The sequence below is a fragment of the Zosterops lateralis genome (genome assembly GCF_965231275.1).
Source record: "Zosterops lateralis genome assembly, chromosome: 6".
NCBI lineage: Eukaryota > Metazoa > Chordata > Aves > Passeriformes > Zosteropidae > Zosterops > Zosterops lateralis.
This window is the reverse complement of record NC_139761.1, coordinates 10280212-10304211: the sequence shown is the minus strand read 5'-3', so window position 1 is coordinate 10304211 and position 24000 is coordinate 10280212. Positions and strand designations below refer to the sequence as shown.

General features: G+C 46.6%; 1 protein-coding gene across 1 annotated transcript; it reads left to right on the top strand.

Annotated features, from left to right (window-relative positions):
• The first annotated feature begins 395 nt into the window (after positions 1-395).
• Positions 396-22409, top strand: LBHD2 (LBH domain containing 2). Its single transcript, XM_083863949.1, has 5 exons — positions 396-557; positions 9677-9779; positions 13934-14024; positions 17820-18021; positions 19151-22409. The coding sequence occupies exons 3-5, from the start codon at positions 13935-13937 to the stop codon at positions 19225-19227; spliced, it is 369 nt and encodes a 122-aa protein (XP_083720075.1). The 5' UTR covers positions 396-557; positions 9677-9779; position 13934; the 3' UTR covers positions 19228-22409.
• The last annotated feature ends 1591 nt before the right edge of the window (positions 22410-24000 follow it).

The window sequence follows — 24000 nt, the reverse complement described above, 5'->3', positions numbered from 1 at the left end:
GAAACTCACCCCGGTGTGGAGCACCCGCCCCCCGCAAAAAAGGAACCCCTCCAAAAAGAACCCCAAGAAGTTTGTGCTTTCCGCATTTGACGTTTTCTCAGCAAGGACTGGCTGCAGGGCGGGCTCGGGACACCCGTGCGCAAAGCACGGGGAGAGGAGGAACTGCTCCGGGAGAGTGAGTGACCCCTCCGGGACCTCGGTCCGGCGCCTGGAGCTGTGTGACCCCGGCACCGCGCGGGGGTCGGGTCAGGGCGCGGCCGTGCGGTCCCACACGTGTTCCCGGGAAGTGTCCCCTCCCCTCGGGGCGTCCGGCCCGAGCCGAGCCGAGCCGGGCCGGGCCGTGTGTGCGCCGCCCCGCCGGCGCTGCCGGGGGAGTGGTTTCCCCGCGCTGGCGGCGGCGGGGCCGGTCTGCGGGCGGGGAGGTGCCGCGGCGGCGGTGCCAGCGCCCGGCCCGGGAGGATGCAGATGCGCTGACGGAGCTGCCGGCTCCCCTCTGCCGCCGTGCATGGGCGGCGGGCGGCTGCCCCTCGCCTCGCCTCGCCTCGCCTCGCCTGCCGGTGAGCGGGGAGTCTCCGCCGGGCTCGGGGGGTGCGGGCGGCGGAGCGGGGGACAGCTGCCACCTGTGAGTGCCCCGCTCGCAGCCCCGCGGAGCTCCCCGGGACCTGGGCTGTGCGCCCGTGGCGGAGCCGCCGACCGGAGCCGGAGCAGGGGCGGTGGGTCGGGTGTGTGCGGGTCGGGTCCGTGCGGTGCGGGTCCGGTCAGTGAGGCTGGGTCAGTGGGGGTGGGTCAGTGCCGTGCGGGTCGGGTCAGTGGGATGGGTCAGTGTGCGGTGCGGGTCGGGTCTGTGCCCTAGGTGTCGGGTCAGTGCTCGGGAGCCCCGGGCGCGGGGCCGCGGTCGGTCGGGGGCTGCGGGGCCGTGCGGGGCGGGTCGGAGCGCGGAGCGGGAGAAGCGCTCCGGTCCCACGGGCGGCTGCGGGTGACGGGGGAAGAGGGAGAGGCGGAACGCGCCTCTGCCCGGCTCGTTTCGCCACACGCTTGTCTGTGCGAGTAAAGGCTGTTACGGAGGATTCGCCGAGAAAAAGGGTTCTCGTTTGGAAAAACACCGCCTAAGTCGTTGGGCAGCCGAAAGGGCTGTGTGAAGGAATCCCGATGAATGAGCGCAGCGCTGAGAGTGTTGTTGGTTTGGGGACTGTGATCGCCTCAGCTATTCGTTTATGCCTTTTTTTTTTCCCAAGACAACTTTTGAGACGAGGAGGAGACTCACAAAGCACAAGTTTAAGACAGTGATGCTTTTGCTTGCGAGCTGAACTGGAAACTGAAATCCTGCATCTCCCATCAGGTGGCAAATACCACACATATGATTACTTTTAGAGCATGAAAGAACCTACTTTGCTCTGTAAATGAGGACTATGTTTCACTCGGAGAAAGGGGTGTGAGTATTTTCCATCTGCCAAATGAACATACCACAAAAATTTTCTTTTCATCTGGGACAGAGCCGTGTTTGTGCATCTCTGAATATGGCTACAGTCGTGGAGGGGAGTTGGGTTAGCCTGGATGTGGCATTAACCCCTCCAGCCACAATAAGCAATACCCAGAGAGAAATTTGTTTCCGTTAGTCTTTTCCTGACTGAGATCTTTAGTGCAGCTGTACAGTCAGCACAGCAATGAAGCTCTCCTGGCTTTAGGTTCACATCTTTCTGAAGAATCCAGGGCTAGTGTTCACACCTGCCCTGTAGCTCTCCTGGCTCACAGCACAATGCCTTCTTATGAGGAGCCTGTAATGGAAGGTGAAGCTGGGAAATTCTGCCTACGCACAACCAGGCTCAAGCCAGTGTTTTCCTTCTCTTAGTTTTAATGAGCAACAAATTTTTTTTTGCCCAGAAAAGAATCCAGCTCACAGCTCAGAATTTTGATAGTTAATATGCCATTTAAAAAACATGTTTTCAGAGTCAACATTATGATTCCAAAGAGAAAACAAGCAAACAGGGAATAACTTGACCCGGTTTTGTCGCTTTCCCGTTCTAGCTTGACAATTTGTCAATCAGGTGGAATTTCCTCCAACGTCTTTGGTACATTGCTTTAGCAGAAGAAATAATGTACAAATATAGTTACTACTTTTCCTCCTTTCTCACAATGATCTCTTTGTATTAAGCAACAGGCTTTTGCATAGATCAGGTACCAACCTCAGAGCGTCACAGGGTGAAATTGCTCTTTCTCTCTCGTTTCTGAAATTATGCTCCTGTGTTTGAGCCCATTTAACCATTTCTGTTTTGGAGAAATTGGTCAGAGAAGCCTTGATCCTATGTCATTCAAGGCAGGAAGAACTCTGCGAGGACTTCAAGGAGACCAGTATCTGCCTCAGCAAGAGCCCTTCCTTTTGCTTCCTAAACATGCACATTCTCTGGAAAATTTTGTATACTAATTAATTTCCTGAATTTTCAGTCTTCAAGGGAAGGCTTTATTGCAAACCCCAGGAAAGCTGCCAACCAGTAACATCCAGCTAGAATGAAGTAGGTTGATTGATACCAACAGGTCTTTAAAATCTCATCTCAGTCTTTGTCCCTCTTTGATTGCAAGTCTTTGGGTCTGGGGCCACCTCTTCTTCATGATTTGGAGAGAGCATGACCAGTTCCCTGCAGAGCAGATGCCAGTGCTGGAAGAAGCTGTGGTCCAGCAGGATAATCCCCTTCTCTCACCAGTGTGCATTGACTGATCCCACAGTGTTTTACTCCCTAGTGCCCATGTCCCCATAGGACTAGGAGAAAATAGTCCCAAGTCCAGCTCCTCCATTGAGACCACTGCAGCTTGTGTAAGATGTAACCTGAATTTTCAGCTGAGTTCAGTCTCTGACATGCACACATGTAAACTACCTCTGTGCAAATACTTAGCAGACCTCTAGATTCAGAAGGTGAATGTTAATTGGTTGGCAGGAAAACTCACAGCCTTGTTAATGCATATCTGCTTTCAGTGTTAGCGGCTCATTTAAGAAAAGGCACACTGAATGTTTTGTTTTTTAGTGATTTCTTAATTTTTAGCTGTGTGTTGTCCTCACCCTGCATCTTCCCCATTCTTACTGTGGTAGGACACAGTGTTCTCATATCCTCCATGTTGAGCTAGGGCAGCTTCCCATGCTTGGAAATTCCGTTGAGGTGACGGAGTTTTAATTCGTGGACAAAACCAGCTGCATCTCTGGTGTTAGGTTGTGATATCATGACACCTGTGGTTGTGCTGTTAATTGCCAAGAAGGAATATTAAAGGCCACTTCATTGTCTTTGTTCTCGTAGGAGTCTCTGGTGGGCTCATTTGCTTGTTTTTTAAAAGCCCTACCACTTTTGCTTTCTTTGCCTTACCAAATTCTCTGCTAAATGTTCAATATATCAGGTTATAACTCTGATAGCACTGTATTCTAATTTTCCTAAGGTTACAAGGAAATAAGTAATTTGTCATTTAAGTAAAATACTGTTCTATCTGACTGCACCTAACCTCTTGCCCCTCTGATGCCTAGAAATGAGCCCAGTGATAGACTATCCAGAGTATTCTTTCACATTGCCTGAAAGACATCAAACATTTTGCAACCCATTTCCCATGACATTTCCATCTGAGAATCATGTACTCTGTGTTGATGCTCTAAGATGTTTTTCCCCCCACTCTCCTGCTTAAATTCAGAACTCTCCAAAAATACCCAGGGGATGGTAGAAGGAAGCACAGGAAGCCAAATTTAATCTGTCACTGATTCCCATGGGTGCTGCAAGGTGAGGGACAATTGCGGCATGAAATACTAGGGATGAGAGAATCATCGTCTCCCAGAACAGATCACAGAAACAAAACCATGTCTTTCTAAAAGCCTTTAGTAAGGGTTGCTCTGAGTTCGAAGGAACAATATAGTCATCTGTAAGGTGCTGGCTTTGTAAGGTTATGGGAAATTAAGGTCTATGCAGAATCACTGTGCTCAATACAGGTGTTTCTGATGCCAAAAGCAAGTTCTCAGATGGGAATATTTGCGCAGCAAGTACCAGAAGAGATGCCTCTAAAACATTTAACAGCTTGTTGAGGCTTATCTCTAATTTTGATGGGGTGTTTTCCTGATGAGTTCCTCTCACATCAGTTAGCTGCCGAATCTGATGTTAAAAACATAAATCCAAACTTTTTCTTGGCACATGGTTCCGTGAGGGCTCTGTGGAGATTTCCATGATATCGAGGTCTACCAGCATTCAGAGGAGCAGACTTAGTCATTCTTCCCATCTGCTCTACTTCTTCCTCCCTCCGCTGCTCTACACATGCTTCCTGGCTGTCTGCTCCCCTTCCCTATCTCCAAGCATCCTGTCTGGCTGCCCCCCTCCTCTCCTGCCGTACCTATCCCTTGTGGCATCTTCCATGAGGAAGCTCAGGTAGTTTAGTGCTGAGATCAAAGAGCTGAAATAAATGAGCTGCTTTAAAGCAGCCAGGAGAAAAGAAAAAGCAAAAGGAAGAATCCACCAAGGAAGCACCCATAGCAAGCAGCATAGCAAAAATAATTCGAAAAAAGCTTTGAGTTGAATCATCCCCAAATCATGAGATTGCTTTAAAAATTGTGATAGTTAAACACAGGCACATTTTAGTTCTTTTTACTTCTTGTTTGACTATTTATGAATCTAGTTTGTAGCTCCTTTTTGCCAAGAGGGCCAGTAGGAACTTGGGCAACCACAGCAAACTGTAAGTTGAGGTTTGTATGTAGCCATGGTGCTCCAGGATCCGGGGGTGTCAGAAGAACAGCGGCTCCCCAATGGCTGATTGTGCAACACCAGGAGTCAAGGAGGCTGAGTTAGAGTCCTCTGCCAGCACTGGCCCTTCGCAAGCCTGTGTTTTGTAGTGTTGGGAGTCCACAGATGAGTGTCTGAGAAATTCCCGAGGGTGATATTTACCCCAGTAGTTTCTTTGGAGCAGGAACAGTAAAAACTGCAGCTCACCACCAAGTTAGCGGTGAGAGGCAGCATGGTCTGGAAATAGCAGCCTCCTACCCCTTTTCGCTCTCCCAAACTACGTGCTGTGTCTCATGCTGAAAAGCCTCAGCTCCTCCACTTTGAGAGTTGTTTCATCTCGCTGCTTCCTGAGAGAGATCGACATCTTCTGTGGAGCACACGCTGCCGAGGAGAGGAAGGCAGCTTTGGCCTGCGGAGAGCAGAACTCAAGTACTGCGTGGGTGGCCGAAGACAAGAGCTTCTGAAACGAGGGAACAGAACAGATCTCTAATCTCCAGACTCTGACACATATCGCACTTTTCTCAGTTGCTTAGGAAAGAGATTTGCATCCAAAAAGAAGTGGGAGGTTTAAATAGGAGTTCGTACATTTATCTTCTGTGGTCCATGCGGTGATTTACATTTTGCTAGTCCCATGGAATCCACAACACTTTATAAAGTGCATTAATTACAAACACGCAAACAGGGAAAACAAAGATCCTGTCCAAGTTCCTGCTTGCAGTGTCCAAAAGCTGAGCCGAGTTGGAGTCAGGGAAACAAGGCTGTGGGGTGTCACTGATGTCAGTGCTTGTTTTGGGTTGTGCCAAGATACTGAAATTACTGTCCCACCCTCAGTAGAGTACTAGGCATGGTCTTGCCTGTGGATGGCCAGGCTACCTGTGTGGTTCTCAGCCATAGTCCTTCTTAGGACTAACAGAAGGCTGAGATATAGAGGAATTGGATCCACAGAAGCACATGGCCTTGGAAAATTCAAACTGACATGCCTTGCAGGGACATGCATCTTCTTCTACCATGTGAACAGCCCCTTGATGGCTTCATGCACCATCACATCTGTAGCTCTGCCATAGAGTGCCCACTCCACCTTGGCTGAACTGCCAGCTTGCTCTGCTACAGCAGAGTGGCCTGAATAAGGCACCCTTTCTTCTTCTGGATGGAAAAACCTCCTTTGACCTGTTTGTTTATTGGGACTTGCTGAGCAGGGTTTCCTGTGACCCATCGAAATTTTCCACTCTGCAAATGCACAAGCAGCAGACCATTTCTTCTCCCACCTAATGCCATTCTTATGCATGGCCTGTCCCAATTTTCCTTGTAATCAATAGCAGGAGTTTCTTTTTGTAGCACACACAAAGGCTTGAGCCCTTGAATGAAGAAAAGTTTGCATTTATCCCAGGGCTGTGGAGGGGTGAGGCCAGTGGTGGGGCCGGGTGCCCAAGGTTGAACTCCTGGCTGTGAATTGGTGGGAGCCGCGTGTGAGCCGTGACTGTGCCCGGAGCTCTGTCCTTGTGGCTGGAGCCTGAGCCACCAGAGCCTCACGGGGGTGGGGGGGTCTGTCCAGCACAATTTAAGTACAGGGCTCAAAAAGCCCTTGGGATTAACCCATTGAAATAAGGAGGGGAGGGCTCCTGTTTCTGCCCTGCCAGAAAAATGATAGATTTGCAAGTGTAGCGAGTGGTTCAAGGCCAATTTCTGCCTCCTATCTACTCTTTGTTAGAAGGTGCACCTTCAATGTGGTATTGTTAGGCTGTTATCGTAATATTTCCATGAGTGCTCAGTGGGGAATGATTACTTTGGGAAGCCTGGGAAGGGAAGAGGGTGTCCTGCAGTCCCTGCTAATCTAGCAGCAGCCCTGCATCCTGCAGTCAGGTCTCACTTTGCCACCCAGTCGTCTCCAGCACTGGGGCAGCTCTGCCAGAAGGGGTGATGTTTTCAGAGTAGGAGGAATCTCTAAGTATAAGTGCCCCAATTTTGGAGGTGCTGCTGCCTGTGGGGGAAAAGCTTGGGGCTCAGAGCTTCTGAAACATGCTCCTTTATTGACTGGACAATCTGTGTACTTCTAGGATTGCAGCCTGTGCCCAATTCTTGTTTCTGTTTTGGCCGATAAAGCACACTTGCTTTATAAATATCTACTTTGCAATTCACAGTGGATTTATCCCAGGGAGAGGCCTCTGCTGCTGTGCCTGGTGGAGTCTTTTGCCCCCATGGAGAGCAGGCTCAGGAGAGACATCCAGGCTGGGCTTCTCATACACTCCAGCTGACCAGATGCCCAATATCCCGCTTCTGCTCTGGCACCAGTTGCTCTCCCATGGGTAATGAGACTACCCCACTGGGACAGGCTGTGTCCTCAGGTTGTAGAAGCTCCAAAAATGCAATTTGTTCCAAATGCTTTCCAAAGTGAGAGAGAAGCCCAGAGAGCACCTTTCAGTGGCTGGATTTGTGACCCATGCCACCATCACAGGTGGAGATTCATCCCCTTGTGTGAACTGAGGGCCCTTGGTCTGGGCAGAGGGGCCACCACTGAAGCATTCCTTGGTCTCACTAGTGAAAACTTGGGAAATCTCAGGACTTCCTTACTTGATGGTATGGCTTCTAAAGAGGCAAGACGTGACTAGCTCATTGGAGTAATCCCTAAGTTAATTGATCTTTGCTGGGAGGTATAGCCAGGCTCTGCAAACCCAGACAAGGGGTAGCCAAGGCAGTACCACTGGTCTTTGAGACTTGAGAGTTGACTTGGTTCCTATTAATGACAGTACAGCTGTGTTGGTGCTCCTGCAGCCAGAGAAGAAGCTGGTTATCAAGCTGAGGCAAAGGAGGGCAAATTATTCTGGCAGCAGAAGATGGGTGGTTTGGAAGAGGGTGCACTGAGCAAATGGGGTCCAGGCTGAAAAGCAGCAAAGGCAGGTAAAAGTAAGAGACAAGAAGATATAACCAGAGAAGGGCATTACTTGGGAAATTTCCAGATAGTTTCCATTGCAGTAAAAGCTCTTTGCATGGCCTCAGTAGCTGTGGCTTGTTTTTAAAAGATTAAGCATTATCACAGAAGGAAGGGATTTAGTTTATGTTTCCTCTGTTGTCAGCTACAGAACTAATCACATCTATTAGGTAGGTAGAGTATTTTCTCTTCAGAGAATAAATTCTGGTAGTTCTGTACACTGGAAACATTGAACTCTTCAACAGTCTTGACTGTTTTTCTGGTTTTAAATATGGCTGTGGTACTGGGAAAAGGGACATTTTCCATGCTGTGGTCCTGAATGGAATTTTTTTTATCACAGGTTTCAAGTAACTGAGCAGCAGGGGCTGACGTCCCCTGTCCAATACTGCATGCACCATAGGACAGAGTTGCCCAAAACACCAGAGAGGGGATTTGGCTTGGATTGGTTAAATCCAGAAGTCTTTTGCTGAGACTGGAAAGCAGTGAATGTGGGTTTAATTAATTCAGTACTGCGTGGGTCCTTGTACACCACTAACCAGTCATCTGAAGATATCTCTAAATAGAAAGTGGCCTGGCTTGGATTTCAACCAGTGACCATGTGGTGCCTGGTTCCTTATCTCTTCCACCCTTTTGTCCCTCATTGACAGTGTAATAATTACTCTGTGTAATAATTTTTCTTATTATATCCAGTCTTTTCTCAAGGAGACATTGAAGGTAGACAAGTTTGAGCTGAATTTTCATAGGTTTAGTAATAGCAGCTTTGTAATGGGTAGTGGGATAAAAATCTTCTTCCCAGAGCATTGGATAGCATGTTATCAGATGCTCCCTTGTTTTTATAAGAGACAAGCACTGAGTGTAGTCATGAATTTTTAAGGGACAAAACATTAATTAGCCTTCCTGAAGTTGGTTTGGTCATTGGTTAGGAAGGAGAATTGCCAGACAAGAATTAAACCTTCTGAATTGAATCCTGGGGATGGAGAAGTGATTTCCTGCTTCCCTAATTTTCAATAAGTGTGGCCTGTGGCATGAGAAGAAACTCCAGAATGCAATACACAATTTTTCCTCTGTCACTGTTTTTGAATAAAATCAGTGTGCAGTTAATCCAGTGTTATAAATCTTGGTAGGAAGGCTTCCAGAGCAGGTAGATTTGTTTAATCATTTGGGCTGGAATCCAAACCACTGGAGGCTATAAAATACATATACTAGTGCCATTCACTTCACTGAAAACACCTTTTTCCCATCCAAGGAAATAGCTGTGGCTGGCATGAATATATATTTGGAAAGCTGTAGAGCCAAACAAATTTCTCAGAAAATCATCTCTGGCCTAGATACTGACTATATTTACGCACTGTAACTCCTGAGGCTCATCAGCTAAGGCTTTCTGACAGAGAAGTCATCAGAAATCAGTGATTCACACTTTGAAATGGTGGGATCCTCACCTCTGCTCAGCAGGCTCCCTGTCTTGATACCAGTCATCGTATTACCTTCAAATTGGAGTAGATCTTTCAAAAAATCACTTCCTCTGTAACTTCCTAAAGAACTGTGCAATAATGCAATGTTAATGGACCCTTCTATGAGCATATGTTGTCTTGTGTCTTTATCAGAACTGTGTCTCACTAAACAAACTGATCCTGCCAAATAAGGGAATACATTTTTTTATTTTTCAGTTTTCCAGCTATCAATACAGTTTCTGTATGGGAGGATTTCAGAATATCACAGTTTCAGCAGTTTTTGTGTAACTCACACAAGGGAATAAGGTTTAGCATCACAAAGAGTCAGATTGTGAGGTGTTTCAGATAGCTTTAGGTGGCTCTGGTACATTAATTGCCTCAGTAATTCACAAGATGCTCTATGAGTTTAGTCCTTAGCGAGATCAACTCCCATCTCTCACAGAAAATGATACAGACCTCCACAGTGGGAGTTTCTGCAGCAAGCTTTCAGCAGAACTCTTTCACACCAGTGCCTGCCAGCATTGTCACAAGCTCTGACTCTGCTGTATTGTCTCTTCCAGGCACTTCTAGGATTTGACTGAGCGTGCACGACGCTCCATCAGTGACACGGGCGCCTGCAGCAAGGAGAGTTTTTGGAAGTGACACCCGTTGATGTGATTGAAGGTAACACGCTCTCTTCTGTCATTGCCCTGAACTTGCTGCTTATCCTCCACAGAGCCTCATGCTCTGGCCAGTGTCCCCTTTGCTGCCTGTCCTGGCTGGGGAGCTGAGAGCAGGGTCAGGTCTCATGCACTGCATGTCTGAGAATCCCCCAGACTGATCCTTGCTTCGGGTGACAGCTCTTCCTAAGCTCAGCTTGTCCCATAAAACATGTTTGTGCCCCTGTCCTTAAGGAAATACTTCCTTAACATTGCATGACCTGCCTATTTTTCGTAAGTGCAGCAAATTTTTGAGTCCTGAGGCTGGTCTGCATTCAGATACTGGTTTTTCCCCGTGAATTTCACAGGTCAGTTTTGCCCTCTGTTCACAACCTAAAATAAAAATGTGTGTGCATTGTTTCTGAGGCCTTTTCCATGGGAGGTGGTTTAGCACTTGTCAGGCTATATATTGCTCTGTATGTTGCTGACCTTGTTAGTGCCATCACCAGCAGCAGAAAGTGATCTGTTCTTTTGCTCCATGCCTCTGGAAAAAGATCAGCATAGTGTGGTCCTGGGACTTTAGCACTGCATTTAAGATAATCTTATCTAAATGTAGTTTTTCTCACAGAAATGCAAGAACAGATTTTGTTTCCCCCCACCCCAAATTGGTATAGTTGTGCTTAATTAAACCTAGGAGAAGTAATGTATCTCTTAATTCACTGACATGAGGATTTTAAGGTTCAGAGTAGATGACTCATCCACCAGAACAGAATTTATCCTTTGTTTGTAAATGCTATTTATTGCTTTGTTTTGCATCACTATGGCTACTGTATGTCATTGGTGGTACCAGCATCTACCGTACATAAAATGAATGCAAGACTGAATTAAAGAGCTGTAGTTCTTATAATTGTATCAGCCACTTTTCTGTTGTATGTCAGTCAGTACATCTCACGTAAAAGCAGCACTAAAAGTGGCATAATATTTTCCATCAACACTGGCTGAAAAGCAAAAAATTGTCCCATGCATAAAGCCTATCATAGTTTAAAAAGCCCTAAGCAGCACACCACCAGCCTCTCGTTCAGATTATACAGCTTTATAAACAACTCAGTGATCTCCTACAGGTGATTTTGAAGTTTCAGTGGTTTGCAGTGGCATTCTCAATTATTTTGCATCTAGTTATTTGTCATGTTAAAGACCTAGTTAAGCTTGTTTGAAACATCACTGCTTTCACAGCCCATATTCTTCTGCTTTCCTTCACTGTTTTGGAGACTGGGAATAATTAATCTATTCCAGGTAAAGCCTAATTATTTTGCCAATTGCATGGCCTCATGTTCTATTCTGAAACACATCAAGTACAATCACTTCTGCCATCCTATTCAATCAAAGCCTTAAGTTGCACAGATTTTCTGAAATGGCCTGGGCTTCAGCAGCTTGGGAGCTGATTCACTGAGGCATCTGCTCTAACACTGGCAGGACTGTCACCATTTTTCTAGCCCAAATCATTTGTCTTTGTCACTTACAAATAATCTGCAGGGTATAATGTGGTCTTAGGGAAGCACGGAGCCCATTATTGCTCAATAATAGAATTTCGTGAGGTCTTAACATCTTTGAGGTCATATGACACATTTGACAGTGCATGTGTGGATGTGTATCTCTAATTTCCCATGGAACAAGGACAGAGAAATATTTAAACATTTGCAATGTATTGAATGGCTGCTAAAATAAACCAGCCAGCTATGAGTGACTGCAGGAGTCTGCTGGTGGCTAGCAGGGACCAACCCCCAGGACACACAGCAGTGGGGCATGGCTTTTCTGTGATTGCCAAGACCAAGACTTCATAAATCCTGGCCCCACACTAAGCCTCCAAGATTATTTCCATCTAGACACACACTTTCTCATTTCCTTTTCCCTGCAATCCAGGACAGCTGGGCTTAGGGTGCCGACTCCGAAAAGGATGCCAAGACAAAGATGTTCATCTTGGACATGCTCAGAGTGGTGGGCCCAGTGCTCCTCCAGGCTCACAGCTGGCTCTGGCTAACACAGGGTGTGAAAGCCGTGCAAATCAGCTCTTCCCAAAGAGTTGGGCTGGGAGAGCATGGTCCTGCTATTGCCTAGTGGGCAATTCCCAGAGGGGCAGCAGGAGGGGTGAAAAGGGTCCCTCTGGGAACAAGGAAGAGACTGGGGCCAGAGTGGGGGAAAAAAGACAAGAATGGAATGAGCAGCAGGGGTGATCAGGGGGAGGAGATATCAGAGGGAATCCTACTTTCCCTTTGGTCCAAGGACACATCTCTATTCTTTTAAGTGCAGTCAGAGCTGGCAGGAGCAGCTGGCAGAGCAAGGTCCACAGTCACCACTGCTGGGAGGAGTCTCCCATTTCCAGCTCACCACTCCCTCAGTGCTGTTGTCCACAGGTGCCCAGTGGTGTGGCCTGCTGGATGCTGCAGGAATAAAAGCACGTGTCCAGAAAACCTATGTATTTTACTGATTAAGTGGTTTGTGCAGTCCCTGGGGAGTAGTACAGGTCCAGGCAAGGGCTGGGAACTGAACACTTTTCCTAGCAGGCAGACTCTGTCTCTCTTCTACTGTGCCATGGCTCTGGGAGGATTCAGGTGTAAGCTGCAGGGTGCTCAGATTGGGGATTTGGTTCAGCCTTTTGATGGGTTTCAGAGCCTGGTTCTGCTTTGCTGTTCTGTGCATGTATCAGGAAGTATGTGAATTAATTCAGTGTTGGTTGGGTCCAACAGTGACCCTTCAGGGCTTTTCCATATGCTGCTGAATGCCTATGGGCTTGGATCCTGGTCCACAGCTGAGCTCAGGTGTCCTGTGGTTCTGCCATGTTTTTTTTAAAATGTGATGCAGTGGGAGTGAAAGTCTCTGCACTATGATGCTGCTCCATGCTACAGCTAATTAAAGTCATTGTGAAGGGTTTTGTAGTAATTGCAGATATTGTAAAATTTAGTTCTGTCCGGTAATTGGTAATGTAAGCCTGAAACAAGTTATCCTTAAGATGTTTTAGTTGGCATTTCTCAGTAGGTGCAGCCTTTTCAAAGAAGGCTTTTGTGTGTGCAGCAGGACCAGAATTAATGGCAGCATTTAGTTGTGCCTAAAGGGGTGTTTGCTGTGGCAGGTGGCAGGGCAGCCTAATGGATGATGCCTACATTCTGTGTGCTGCAGGAGGCTCCAGCAGCCACTCACTGCACTACCTGATGAATGCCAGCTAAAAAGATTGTAAGCCCCATTCCAGATCTCTCCAGGGCTGGTGTATTAACATGTAAAATGATCGTGGCCCTTTCAGCTCAGAGTGGCTCTGTTTGCTGCTACACATTTAATATGGAGATTTCAGGCATCCTCAGATTTTTCAGTGGAATGCTGTGTTTATAACTGGCAAGTGTGAGGAAAATCCCAATGCCACAGAGGGCTGGGCTGGGCTCTGCAGTGAGGGCTGCAGTGGGCTCTGTCTCTCTGCTCTGGAATCCTGCAATGCCCAGCAGAACCAGGCGAGCTCCGAGGCCAGCTCTGCAGTGCCAAATGGAACAGGGTGATGCTTAATGGCCACAAAAGCACCATAGGTTCCTAAGTCCCTGATTTAAATGAGATTTAGGTGCCTAACAGTCCCTGATGCATTTGGAAGTCCCACTCAACACCTCTCCAAACACTCAGGCAAGTAAAGACTACTGAAAATCTGGTCCTTAGACACCAATACAGCTGGTGTGTCTGGAGTTAACAGCTTAAAAAGAAGTGCTGGCTCATGACTAAATTGAAGAGACATCTGGAAGAGCAAATATTTGAAGGCATTACGAAGAATCAGAATAAGAATTTAATTCAAGGATGATATTTCCACCAGTAACTTTTTTTGGTCAACAGATGCAATTTCTGAGCTCATATGTCAGTAATAAACTGATTGCTGATAACACTGGAAGACTCCAGTTTCCAGCTGATGACTCTGGGGGGGTCCTCTCTGCTGTTCCAGGAGCAGCTGGGGTCGATGCCCTGCTCAGCATCACAACATGCAGCAGTAACAGTTGGCTTGGAGGCCAAGGAAGTATTGTTTGGACTGTTCAGGAAGGACAGTGCAACACAATTATTTTAAGCAATATGAAAAGCCAGTACCTTTTGTTAAATTAGCTGTGAGGACAAAGCTCAGAGCTGAGGTGTCCCATTCTCTTTTAATATTCACAGTATGACAGAGGTGATGAACACCCGGGAGCCGGTGATGGAGGAATTCGCACTCAGCCAGACTCCTGAGGAGGAAGGAGGCCCTTCAAGCCAGGTAACTTCAGCAGAGCTGAAAAGTGTTCCTGAGTTGTTTGTCAGAAGAGATTTAATGGCAACCAATAGCTGTCTTTAGGGTAGGTGTTGAATTGCAGAGCACTGCTGCCAGAAGAACGAGCCCTGAAATATGTGTTTGATCCTGCTTAGGTTCTGTTATTAAAAGTTAAGAGTTTGGCAGAAGTGTTTTGTGGGATGCCAGGTCTGCAGGGCACAGTGGCAGCAATGCCCAGATCCTGCAGGGATGCAGGCACAGACAAACTCTTTTTTGTCACCAAGAGTTCAGATCTGAGCAACTGCTGTGCAATGAAGACATCCAGCCAGTACTGTGCCAAGCTTTTATACAGCCACCCTTGAAATGAACTGCGTTTCCTTAGGCTCAGAGAGAGCTCCCTTTTTAGAACAGAGACCATTTGAAATGATTGGCTGATTCACAGAAATGGCTGTGGCATCATAGCAGCACCACTGGTCAGGACCATTTGCTGGCAGGTGCAAGAACATTTTCTGTCCCCAGGCAGTTCCACACACGCACTCAAACACCCACCCGTGGTGCCTGTTGCAGCAGGAGGGATCACGATGTCCCAGGCCCCCCTTGTGGCAGCCCCCACATGGCACGTTGTGCTCTGTGGTTGTGCTCATGACTCTGTGTCACCACCAGGGACAAACCATGTAATGTGTCCTGGTGGACTCGAGCTGCTTCTCAACACAATGTGTAATGTTGGAAGCAGGCTCAGAGGGCTACCCTAGGAGCAGCCTGTTGCAGGTGAAAAGCTAGCATTTGGAAGCCAGGGAAGTCAGAACAGAAATTTTGCAAATTCCCTTTGGATCACTTGTTCATGTAATGAAAGGCTTTGTGCATTTAAGGAGTATACCATGAGCTTTCCCGTGCCTCAGAGGTTGCACAGGATGGATGCTGCTCACTCAAGGAGCATGTTTTCAATATTCTTTTTCCTCTTCTTCACCAAGTTCCAGGTTTTCGGTGTTGTATTAGTGTATGCTGCCCAAACTCTGTCCCAGCCCTGACTTCACCTGTGTATTTAGGGCTGTGCTATGGTGTCTCTGATCATATGCCCCAGAGTTTTCCCCCACCTCCTTTACCTTTCCCCTCTGGGAGAAGGTACTACCTCCACATTTTAATGATAACCACTTGAGGCAAAAAAAAAATCAAACAGAAATGAGATGTAGCACAAACTCAGTGACTCAGTGGGAAAACTAGGTTCCTTCCAGCAACTTCCAAGCACTTTGTCCAGGAGACCCGTCCTTCTCTCCCTGCAGTCTCCTGCCCACTCATCACACTCTCCAGCTTCTGCAGAAAAACACAGCAAGGCCCAGCAGGCAGCTCTGCTTCCTGCCAGTCCTGACTCATTCCTGGAGGGACATGGTAAATACTGGGCTCTGGTGGAAAAAAAAATTATGTGGTTGATGTGAGAAAAGACCATATGAGAATGACACAAACAAAAATAGCCACAGCTGAGGCCACACAGGTGCCTTTCCTAAATTTTCTTGCAGCTGTAATAATCATCTCTCAGCCCATTTTTAGATCTTTCCGTGTCATTTCCTCAGGCTTCAGAAAGCAGATGAAAAAGCAGAATTTTTGTTGTATTGCATTCCCTATCCAGGGGTTGCCAGCAGGCTTCAGGATGGGGCGGCTGTCATTCAGCCCTCTGCCACCCCAGCAGGCTGCACAATAGCCAGGGAAGAGGTCACTGTCACCTGCCTGTGCAGCCATGGGAGAAAATACAGCAATTTGGCCACAATTTTCTGGCTATTTTCTGCCAGCTGAGCCATGAGGCTGAGGGAGCTGGGCTCCACTGTGGGTCTGCAGAGGAGGGCACTGCTGCTCAGAGGGTCTGTGAACCTGTCCTGCCCAAGGAGACCTTGTCTCATATTTGGTTTCCAAAAAGCGGGATTGTATTAGCCAGTTTTTAAAAATTCCTAACAGTCAAGACAGCTGCCATGGAAATGTCTTTCCAAATTATGAGCAGCTCAGGAGAAGTCTGTGTAATGGGAAGTTGGACAGCTCTTTTCTGATAGGCAGCATAAGCATTGCTTGGTCAGGATGAGTTATAAACTGTGGGTGCAGCTCAGAGTGGCGTCAGAAATGTTTGCATTCAGTGATTCACTTGGTCTAATTGTACTGAAGGTACTTTCTCACAAAGGAATGTTTTTCCTAATTGTGTCTCATAACACTAATATGCAACATTTCTCACCTTTGTATAGATTTGCAAGAAGTATTGAATCTCTGTGACACTACCATGGGGAGCAAGGGTGCGAGGATGAGGGTTATTGTCCTTCCCCGTCTTCAGAAGTCAGATATGGGCAGCACAGCAATGTTAAAAATGTGCTTGCTGCTTCCTAGATGCACAGCATTTCCTGAGGTCTTGCCTCCCCATGCCAGCTCTGATGCCAAGTGGGACAACTAAACAGTCAGCTGTTAGGGAATACAGCTGCTGAGATAGAGGAACATTGCAAAAAAACATGGAGCAAACACTTCCAGTGGGTTATGGCACTCCCAGACCCCTGTCAATGTCCTGTGCTCACAGCAGGGGCTGTGCTGAGACTGGCACACATAACCAGCAGGGCTTGATCAAGCAGAGACCCTCATTCAGTGGTGAACATGCTGCAGATGTGTGAGCAGGTTCCCTCCAGCCCACAGCAAACCTGTGGCAGCCTCTGAAGTTAAACTAGGATCATTCTTGCTCTCATGTCCTGGTTCAGTCCCCTCACATGCACCTTGATTTTATTGTTAGAAATGAAATGCAATGAAATAAAATAAAGATAAAACTCAGCTGGCACAGAGAGATTTGTAGCTTGTTAGTGCAGGGATATGGAAGTTGGAGGATCCAGTAGAAAAGGTTTCAGTGAAGCAACAACAGAATTTCTTATGGTAATGTCCTGGAGGAGCCTGATGATTTTTCCTCCAAAAAAAACCACAAACAAACCAAAAAAAAACCACCCTCAAAAAAACCAACCAAAAAAAATCCAGAAAAAAACCCGATTCAAAACAAAGTACCCTGAGAGATTTAAGTGATCCAGCTATGTTGAAAACAGGAAAGCACTTTTACGTGTTACAATATCCTTCACTAAAAAGCCCCAGTTCAGCTTCAAGCTCTAATCACTGTGTAGTGTTTGATCTGCAGCTTCAATGTGACAAATGAAAATAAATAGCTGGCACCATCCTCTGTGTAAAGATGTTCTCTGGGGCTACCTGTTTTGCATGAATGCATCATAAAATAGTGTTTCACATTGCAGAAAATAGCTCTGCACAGTGGTGGCTTCTTAATAAACTATCACTGCAAGGAAACGTGAATATCATATCAGAGCAAAAGGACAGCAGCCAGAAAGGCTGCAGCAGCCATTTAGCTTAGCCTTGGAGCAAAGACTTCTGTGTCCCAAAACCCCACCAGAACTGAAACACGAGTGTTTGGCAGCATAACAAATTCTGTCTCCCAAGTCTTCATTTGCACTGCTCATGTCAGATCACACAAGTTAAGGCAATCATCTCCTCAGCACACTGACAAGCAAAGTGGTTTCTTTGCTCAGGAGAGGACAGCATGTGCAGGGGAGAGTGTGCTGAGACCTACAGCCCCTCTGCACCACGCTTGGCCAGCAAGGAGCCGAGTTCAGCTGGTTTTGAAATCCTCCCTTTGCAGGGCTGTTGATTTGCACTAGTTGGAAGAGGAATTTTTAATGGACCTGTGAGTGCATGTCAGATGTAGAAAGGACATACTCTGATTGCTCTGGGTACACATCCCTGTGCAAAGCTGTGATGTACATTCCCCAAATGTCTCCCCAGGCCTTCCCAGACTCACGTGAGAAGTACCCTAAGCTGTCCAAAAGGCTGCCCTCCATTGTGGTGGAGCCCACCGAGTCCGGGGAGGTGGAGAGCGGGGAGCTGCGCTGGCCTCCCGAGGACCTCAAGTCAGCAGAGGACAAGGGTCTGCATGGTGACCAAAGAGTCTGTGTCCAGCAACAGCAGCAGCAGATGGATCTGGAAGGTCTGGATGAGTAATTTTCATTCTTGTTCTCCCATAGGAAAATAGATGTTTCAGACAGTGCTGTGCACTGAAGTAAACAATGAGACTAGCAACTGTAGGTACTTGAAAGTGCCCAGAAGACATCTGCACTGGAGGAGTCCTGTGGAGTGAAAATTTTATTGTAGGTTTTGAGCAGTGGTGTTTTCATCTGCATCAGCCACTTCTATGGCCAACAGGCAGCCATTGCACTGCATGTTAGCAGGTCACTCTGGGGGACAGTAATCTTTGTCAGGCATGTATCTGTCCCTGTCTCTTAGCACAGAAGTGAAGTGTTTGACAGCTGCACATTTTCAAAGCATCCTGGTGTCTCAGGGGTGTGTCAGTGCAGCAGAAGCTCACAAATACGTACCCCTGACTAGTGTCACTGTGAGGTAAATGCAGGTAAAGGTAAGACCTTGTCTAAGTGTAGCTTGCACAGGAAGTGCTCCAGTGGGAAACTGGTCTATTTATTTCCTTTTTTTTTTTTTTTTTTTTCATCTCAGTGCTGTCCTTTTCTCTTAGAGAGTGACCCAGTTTCCATTTCAGTTTACCAGCATTTGCCAACCAAACGCCCAGACACAGCAGCCAGGGCAGGGTGCAAGATGCACCTTCCCTTCCCTTTAAAGGGGTGATGACAAAAGGTCTTGAAGTGTAAAATCACCTGCTATTCCAGTTGGCATTTCTGGGTGATGACAACCACAGGGTTTGATCATTCAAGAGGAAATGTGACCCAAATCTGTTTCCTGACCTCCAGGTTATACATTGTGGCTTTTCTGTTGGTTTTGTGCTTTCATTTAGACTCATCATGTCTTCAGGCCTGACAGCTTCAGCAGATTTCTGAGACTGGGTAGCCTTCCCATGACAGTGGCTGTCCCACAGGGATCACCTCATCTCGCTAATATCTTACCTGAGCTCTCAGGTTCCCTGACAAATCAGACTGTGATGCTCTCAGAATTCCCTGCTCCAGGTTTAACTACTGGTTTGCAGGCAGAGAAGATTTCTTGTGTTGGATCTGATCACCCTAACAGATTAACTGCCAGGTAGAGCAGGGAATCAAACAAAGGCTGTGTCTATATGGGGAAATAAATGCTGACAAGCTGTTTCTTTGCAGATACTTTAGCACACCCAGCTCAAGAAGTGGAAGACAGTACAGATACTCTGGAAAGCAGAAGTGAAGAGAATGAGTAGGAACTCCATGGCCTCAGATGTGAAACTTCATTGTGAATGTTATTGGAAAGCTAACACACTCTGAAGACATGTCAAAGTAATCTGTATTTAAATCTGCAAGGGTCTTATTTAGTTAGTACCTGGTAAGAAGCATCTGGGCTTTAGAACTGTTCTTCTAACATTTTGATTTTCAGGCTGGGATACATATTATTTGTTTAATTTCCCCTTGGGAAACAATGGGATGTGTTAGGAAATACAAGGCTGTCAAGGAAAAGATGCTCCTAATTTTAATTAGTGCATTTAATTGGTTTTGTGTTTTTCAAGAAAGGCTGCTTTCAGGTATCAACAGCAGGACAAAGGGGTTGCGTTTCTACAGGAGGAATGTCTTAAATCTAAAAACTTTCTTTTTTTAGCCATTTAAAACTAGCACTGTGATATTAAGGACAATAGATGTAATATAATGTCACCAGTTGATTTTGTAACTTTTGTATAGAGACGCAAGGGCAAGGTTTGCCTCCAGGCTGCCGCCCTGGGGTAGCCCAGAGCAGTTCTCTCCCTTTGGCTAACCTGTGCATATTTGGACTGCCAGCCTTTCCTTAGCTGCCTTTTCAGTGAGGCTGATGCCTTTTGGAAGCGCTTTCTCGCTGTCCCTGAACAAGGTGATGAGCTGGTTGCTGGTGTTTGTGGTGCGGGGCTGTCTGTATTGGGCTTGGTGGGGTGGATCCTGCTGTTGATGCACTCCTCAGGCCAGGCCCAGCCATGGTGTGGTGTGCACTTCTCACCCTTAAAGCCAGTGAGGTGGCTCCTGCTTCCCCCAGGGCTGGCTTTGTCCCACCTTGTTAATAGAGATTGTTGTGGTATTGGTTCTTTGGTATGTTTGGTGTATAATGTAGGTGCAGAGGCACAGCTGCTCCTCCCTTGCCCTGAGCTGGGTGGTGATAAGGGGTAGGTGGCAGGAGCTCCACAGCACATCCCAAACCTCTCCTGCATTTTGCCTGGCTCCAGGTTTCCCCTGAGCCCCCTGCAGTGGGAGGGGTGTGGTGGAAGGACAACCAGCTGCCTCCCTCGTGCCCAAGCTGGCACTGCTGGCAGGAACACTTGTACCAAGGGGTGCCCTCCTCGCCTGTGGCGTGGCCCCCTCAGCTCTGTCACCTCCTGGAGCCCAGAGCTCATGTGGGACAAGCTGTCTCTGGACACCTCTGCCCTCCAGTGGATTTTCCTTGGGAATTTGGGGGTCATTTTGACAGGAGTGAATCCCTTCCTGCACAGGGACCTCCCAAAGACTCCCTCCCACTCTCCCAGGAGGATCACCAATCTCAGCCCAAAACAGGACCCGTTGGATGGGCTGGTGGGGGTGGATACTGCCTGTACTCAGAGGGGTTTGACTGTCAGTGATGAGTGTCCTGTAAGCTGCAAAGCTGGCTTTCTCCATCTCTGCAGGGCTGGATGGGGTCTGTACTTCCAATTAATGTTGCATCCAGAAGAAGCTGCTCACTGTAGGTGGAGCGAAATAATAGGATTTCTTCCAGCATTAACTCCTAAGTTGACTTCCAAGTGCTTTCTTTTCTCCAGTAATAATTTTCACTAACAACAACTTTTAATTGTGTGATGGTTGATAAAATTTACTGGCCAGATGTATTAATAAGTTTTTACCTTCTTAGCAACCAAATTTAATATATTTACTTACAAAGAATTCTGTGCAATGAATGTTTATTACAAAGGAAAGAGACTATTTTACTTCAAAGCAACATTAATTTATGTACAAAACTATAGCTCATTATCTGGGGTGTTTGGGATCTAGGACCCTTTTTATAAGCAGTGTAGTACAGTATAATGTGATACTTTAGTTAAACTTTGCTCTCTCAATCTATATAACAATCTGTTTTGCCTTCTTGATGTAGACTTTCTTGCCAACACTGTTAGAATTACTTTGTTGGGTGAGTGGGATTCTGGTCAGAGCACCAAATTTCACCAGAGTAACTGAAGGTTTCAAGAGCACTTCCTAAATCTGGCTGCTGCCCCTGTCACCCCCTTCACTGGGGACAGTTTTCTGGTAAAGCCAGTGAAGCCAGCACATCTGGAGCTACGTGTTGGCACAGGAGCAGTGAGGGGAGGGAGGTCCCCAGCTCGGACCCACCGTGGCAGGAGGAGAGCTGTGCTGCCGAGGCAGCCAGGCTGATGGGAGGTGCTCTTTAAATGCTGCTTTTGCATCGACTGTCAAGAAGTTTTACAAAGCTCTGGGGAGAAAACAACAGCAGTGACGACATATTTTTAGCTGTATGATTTCCTTCCAATCTGCATCTGCCCAGCTCTGTGAGGAATGACATTAGATGTATCACTTAATTTGCTTTTTGCTTTATAAAAGGAAAAACAGTTGTTTGAAACACTTCCCCCAATTTTCTGTGCTCTCTATCTGCTTTCAGACGCTCCCTCCCTTCCTGCTCTGGATGGCCCTTATCCTATTTCCACCTGAGGTCAATGGCACTTCCCTAAATATGTTTCCCAAAGAAACAACTAAATCCTACATACACCCTGAAAAAACGCCACGCAAGCACCACTACTTTTTTTCATCCTTGTACTTAAAGCTGCAGCAGGTATAAAAATCCCAGATTTCCTTCTTCCAGCCTAATTACTCCTTTCTTTCCTTTCCCCTCTTTTGTGCTGCTCCCCTGAAGTATTTTACCTGAAGGAAATGGTTGCTTCAAGCTAAAGCTTTCTCCTAAAGCTGTGTGGCCTCAGTTTAAGAACCGTGCAAAGCCAAACTCCTCCTCCCATTTTTATTTTTCTGACCATGGGCCAGAGGCCCTAAAACAGGAAAGCAAGATAGAGAGAAAATTGTTTTATACAAACAAACCCTATTTATTCAACTTGCAGGTCTATGAATGTCCACTTACTTTGTCTGTGTGCAAGTGTTGTCTCTCTAATAAACTCAATAGTTGTTTTGTATTTTTTTCTGGATTAAAAGCTTTGTAGAAACTAAAAAGAAAAAAAAAAGACATTCAGTCATATTTTTCTAGTCTAGCTTGTAGAATATTTCATGTAGTGCAGAAAGGAAGTTTTATGGAGTATGACATTGTTGAACTTTGCTCTATTTCAGTTCTTTCTAATTTTGTAAAATGCCACCTGTACATAATACTCGACTAATGTATGTCCTGTAGATGTATTACACCATTTAGCCTATTAAATGCCTATACTGAACTGATTGGAAGAAGCAGTGTATCCCTAGTGTCTTTGTTTAAACATGGAAAGGTTATAACTGGTGGTGTGTGTCCTACCACTAATACAGGGAATGAAGCCCATTCTAGAGCTGCCTCTGCTCCAGGGCGTGCAAATCCTCACCCAGGCCCTCCAAACCACATACTCCTACACAGATAAATCCAGATTTACATCAGTGACAGCTGCCATAGCCATCTCTTTTCTTCGAGCCCTTCTTTGACCAGGCAGCTCAACACTCCCTGCTTGTGTTTTGGGATTTCCTCTCTGCCCTGCTCACCCCGCTGGTGCTCTGCCTTGCTGTGCTACCAGTGAGCCTGTTGGCTCATCCTCATTCACCTCTCAATGCAATGCACATTTTTAACCTTTTCTGGAAAGGCAGTTGTGGAGCCTAGCAGGAACTCACATTACTGGAAACCTACACTCTGTGCAAAGAGAGCAGGGTCATGTAGCAGAGAAGATGAGAGGCAGAGATAGTCTGCCAGTGAACAACCAATTTTTTCCCAAAACATCAAGTTGCCAAAAAGCAAAGGATCAGATAGCTGGAGGGTGAACCTGCATCTTACTTACCCTGCTCAAAAGCAGCTGCTGCTCTCTGAGATGAGTAAATCAGCATGCCAAAGGCATTACTGGAGGTCAAAGCCAGCTCCCTGCCACTGCAGGGCTGTGCCTGCTGGGCAGTGGTGGCATGGCAAGGGGAATTTGCTGTATCCCAGGCTGGGGCAGTGAGCCAGCTTTGACACTGCTTCAGCACACCTGATGCTCAGTGTCTCTCAGTACTGGAGTTTCCATGCACCATGCCTGGAAAATCTCATGTGCAGGCATACATTACCCTGAGGGTGGGATGGCAGAGGGACTGACACTGCTGTCTCCTCACCTCCCTAGGAGTTGTCCCTTCCATCTGGGGTTTTGCTGTGTGGTGTTCAGCCCTGTAAGGATGCAACAGGTGCTTCCTGATGGCTCCAGGGGATGCAGTTTCAACTGGGGCCAATTTTATGTTGCTGTGAGATCTGTAAAGAGTCCTGGTTTCTTTCTTTGGTCTGAAGGCAGGGGGAGTTTATTGGTAATTAATTAAACAGGACGAGTGTGGGAACACCGTTGTCGTGCTATTTGTATTTTAAACTTAAATCCACTGGACCCACAGGTTATCCCACTGACTTGAGACATTTTCATTTATTTTTAATCAGACATCTGCTTAGTATATTTATTTTAGATGTGTTCTGCCTGACACTCTTGTCTAAAGAAGCAAATAACATTTTCAGTGGAATTAGCTTTTTTAAAAATGACTAGTAAGAGACAAAAACTGACTTTTAAAATCATGTTAAAATGAAAAATGTAATGTCTAAATGACATCAAGCTTGATTTTTGTTTTTACCATCTTTTTTTTCCTCATTTTTTACTTTTAAAATTCTAGACTATTTGTGAATCATTTTGGGAGAAAGGTGCCTTACAGCCTCAGAGGGCCATGACTCCCCCAGCAAATAGCACATCCCTCACTTTCATGTTATAAAAGCTTATGTCATATGCACTGATCCCACCACAAATTAGACCAAGACAGCTCTCTTCCCTCTGTCTTTTAAA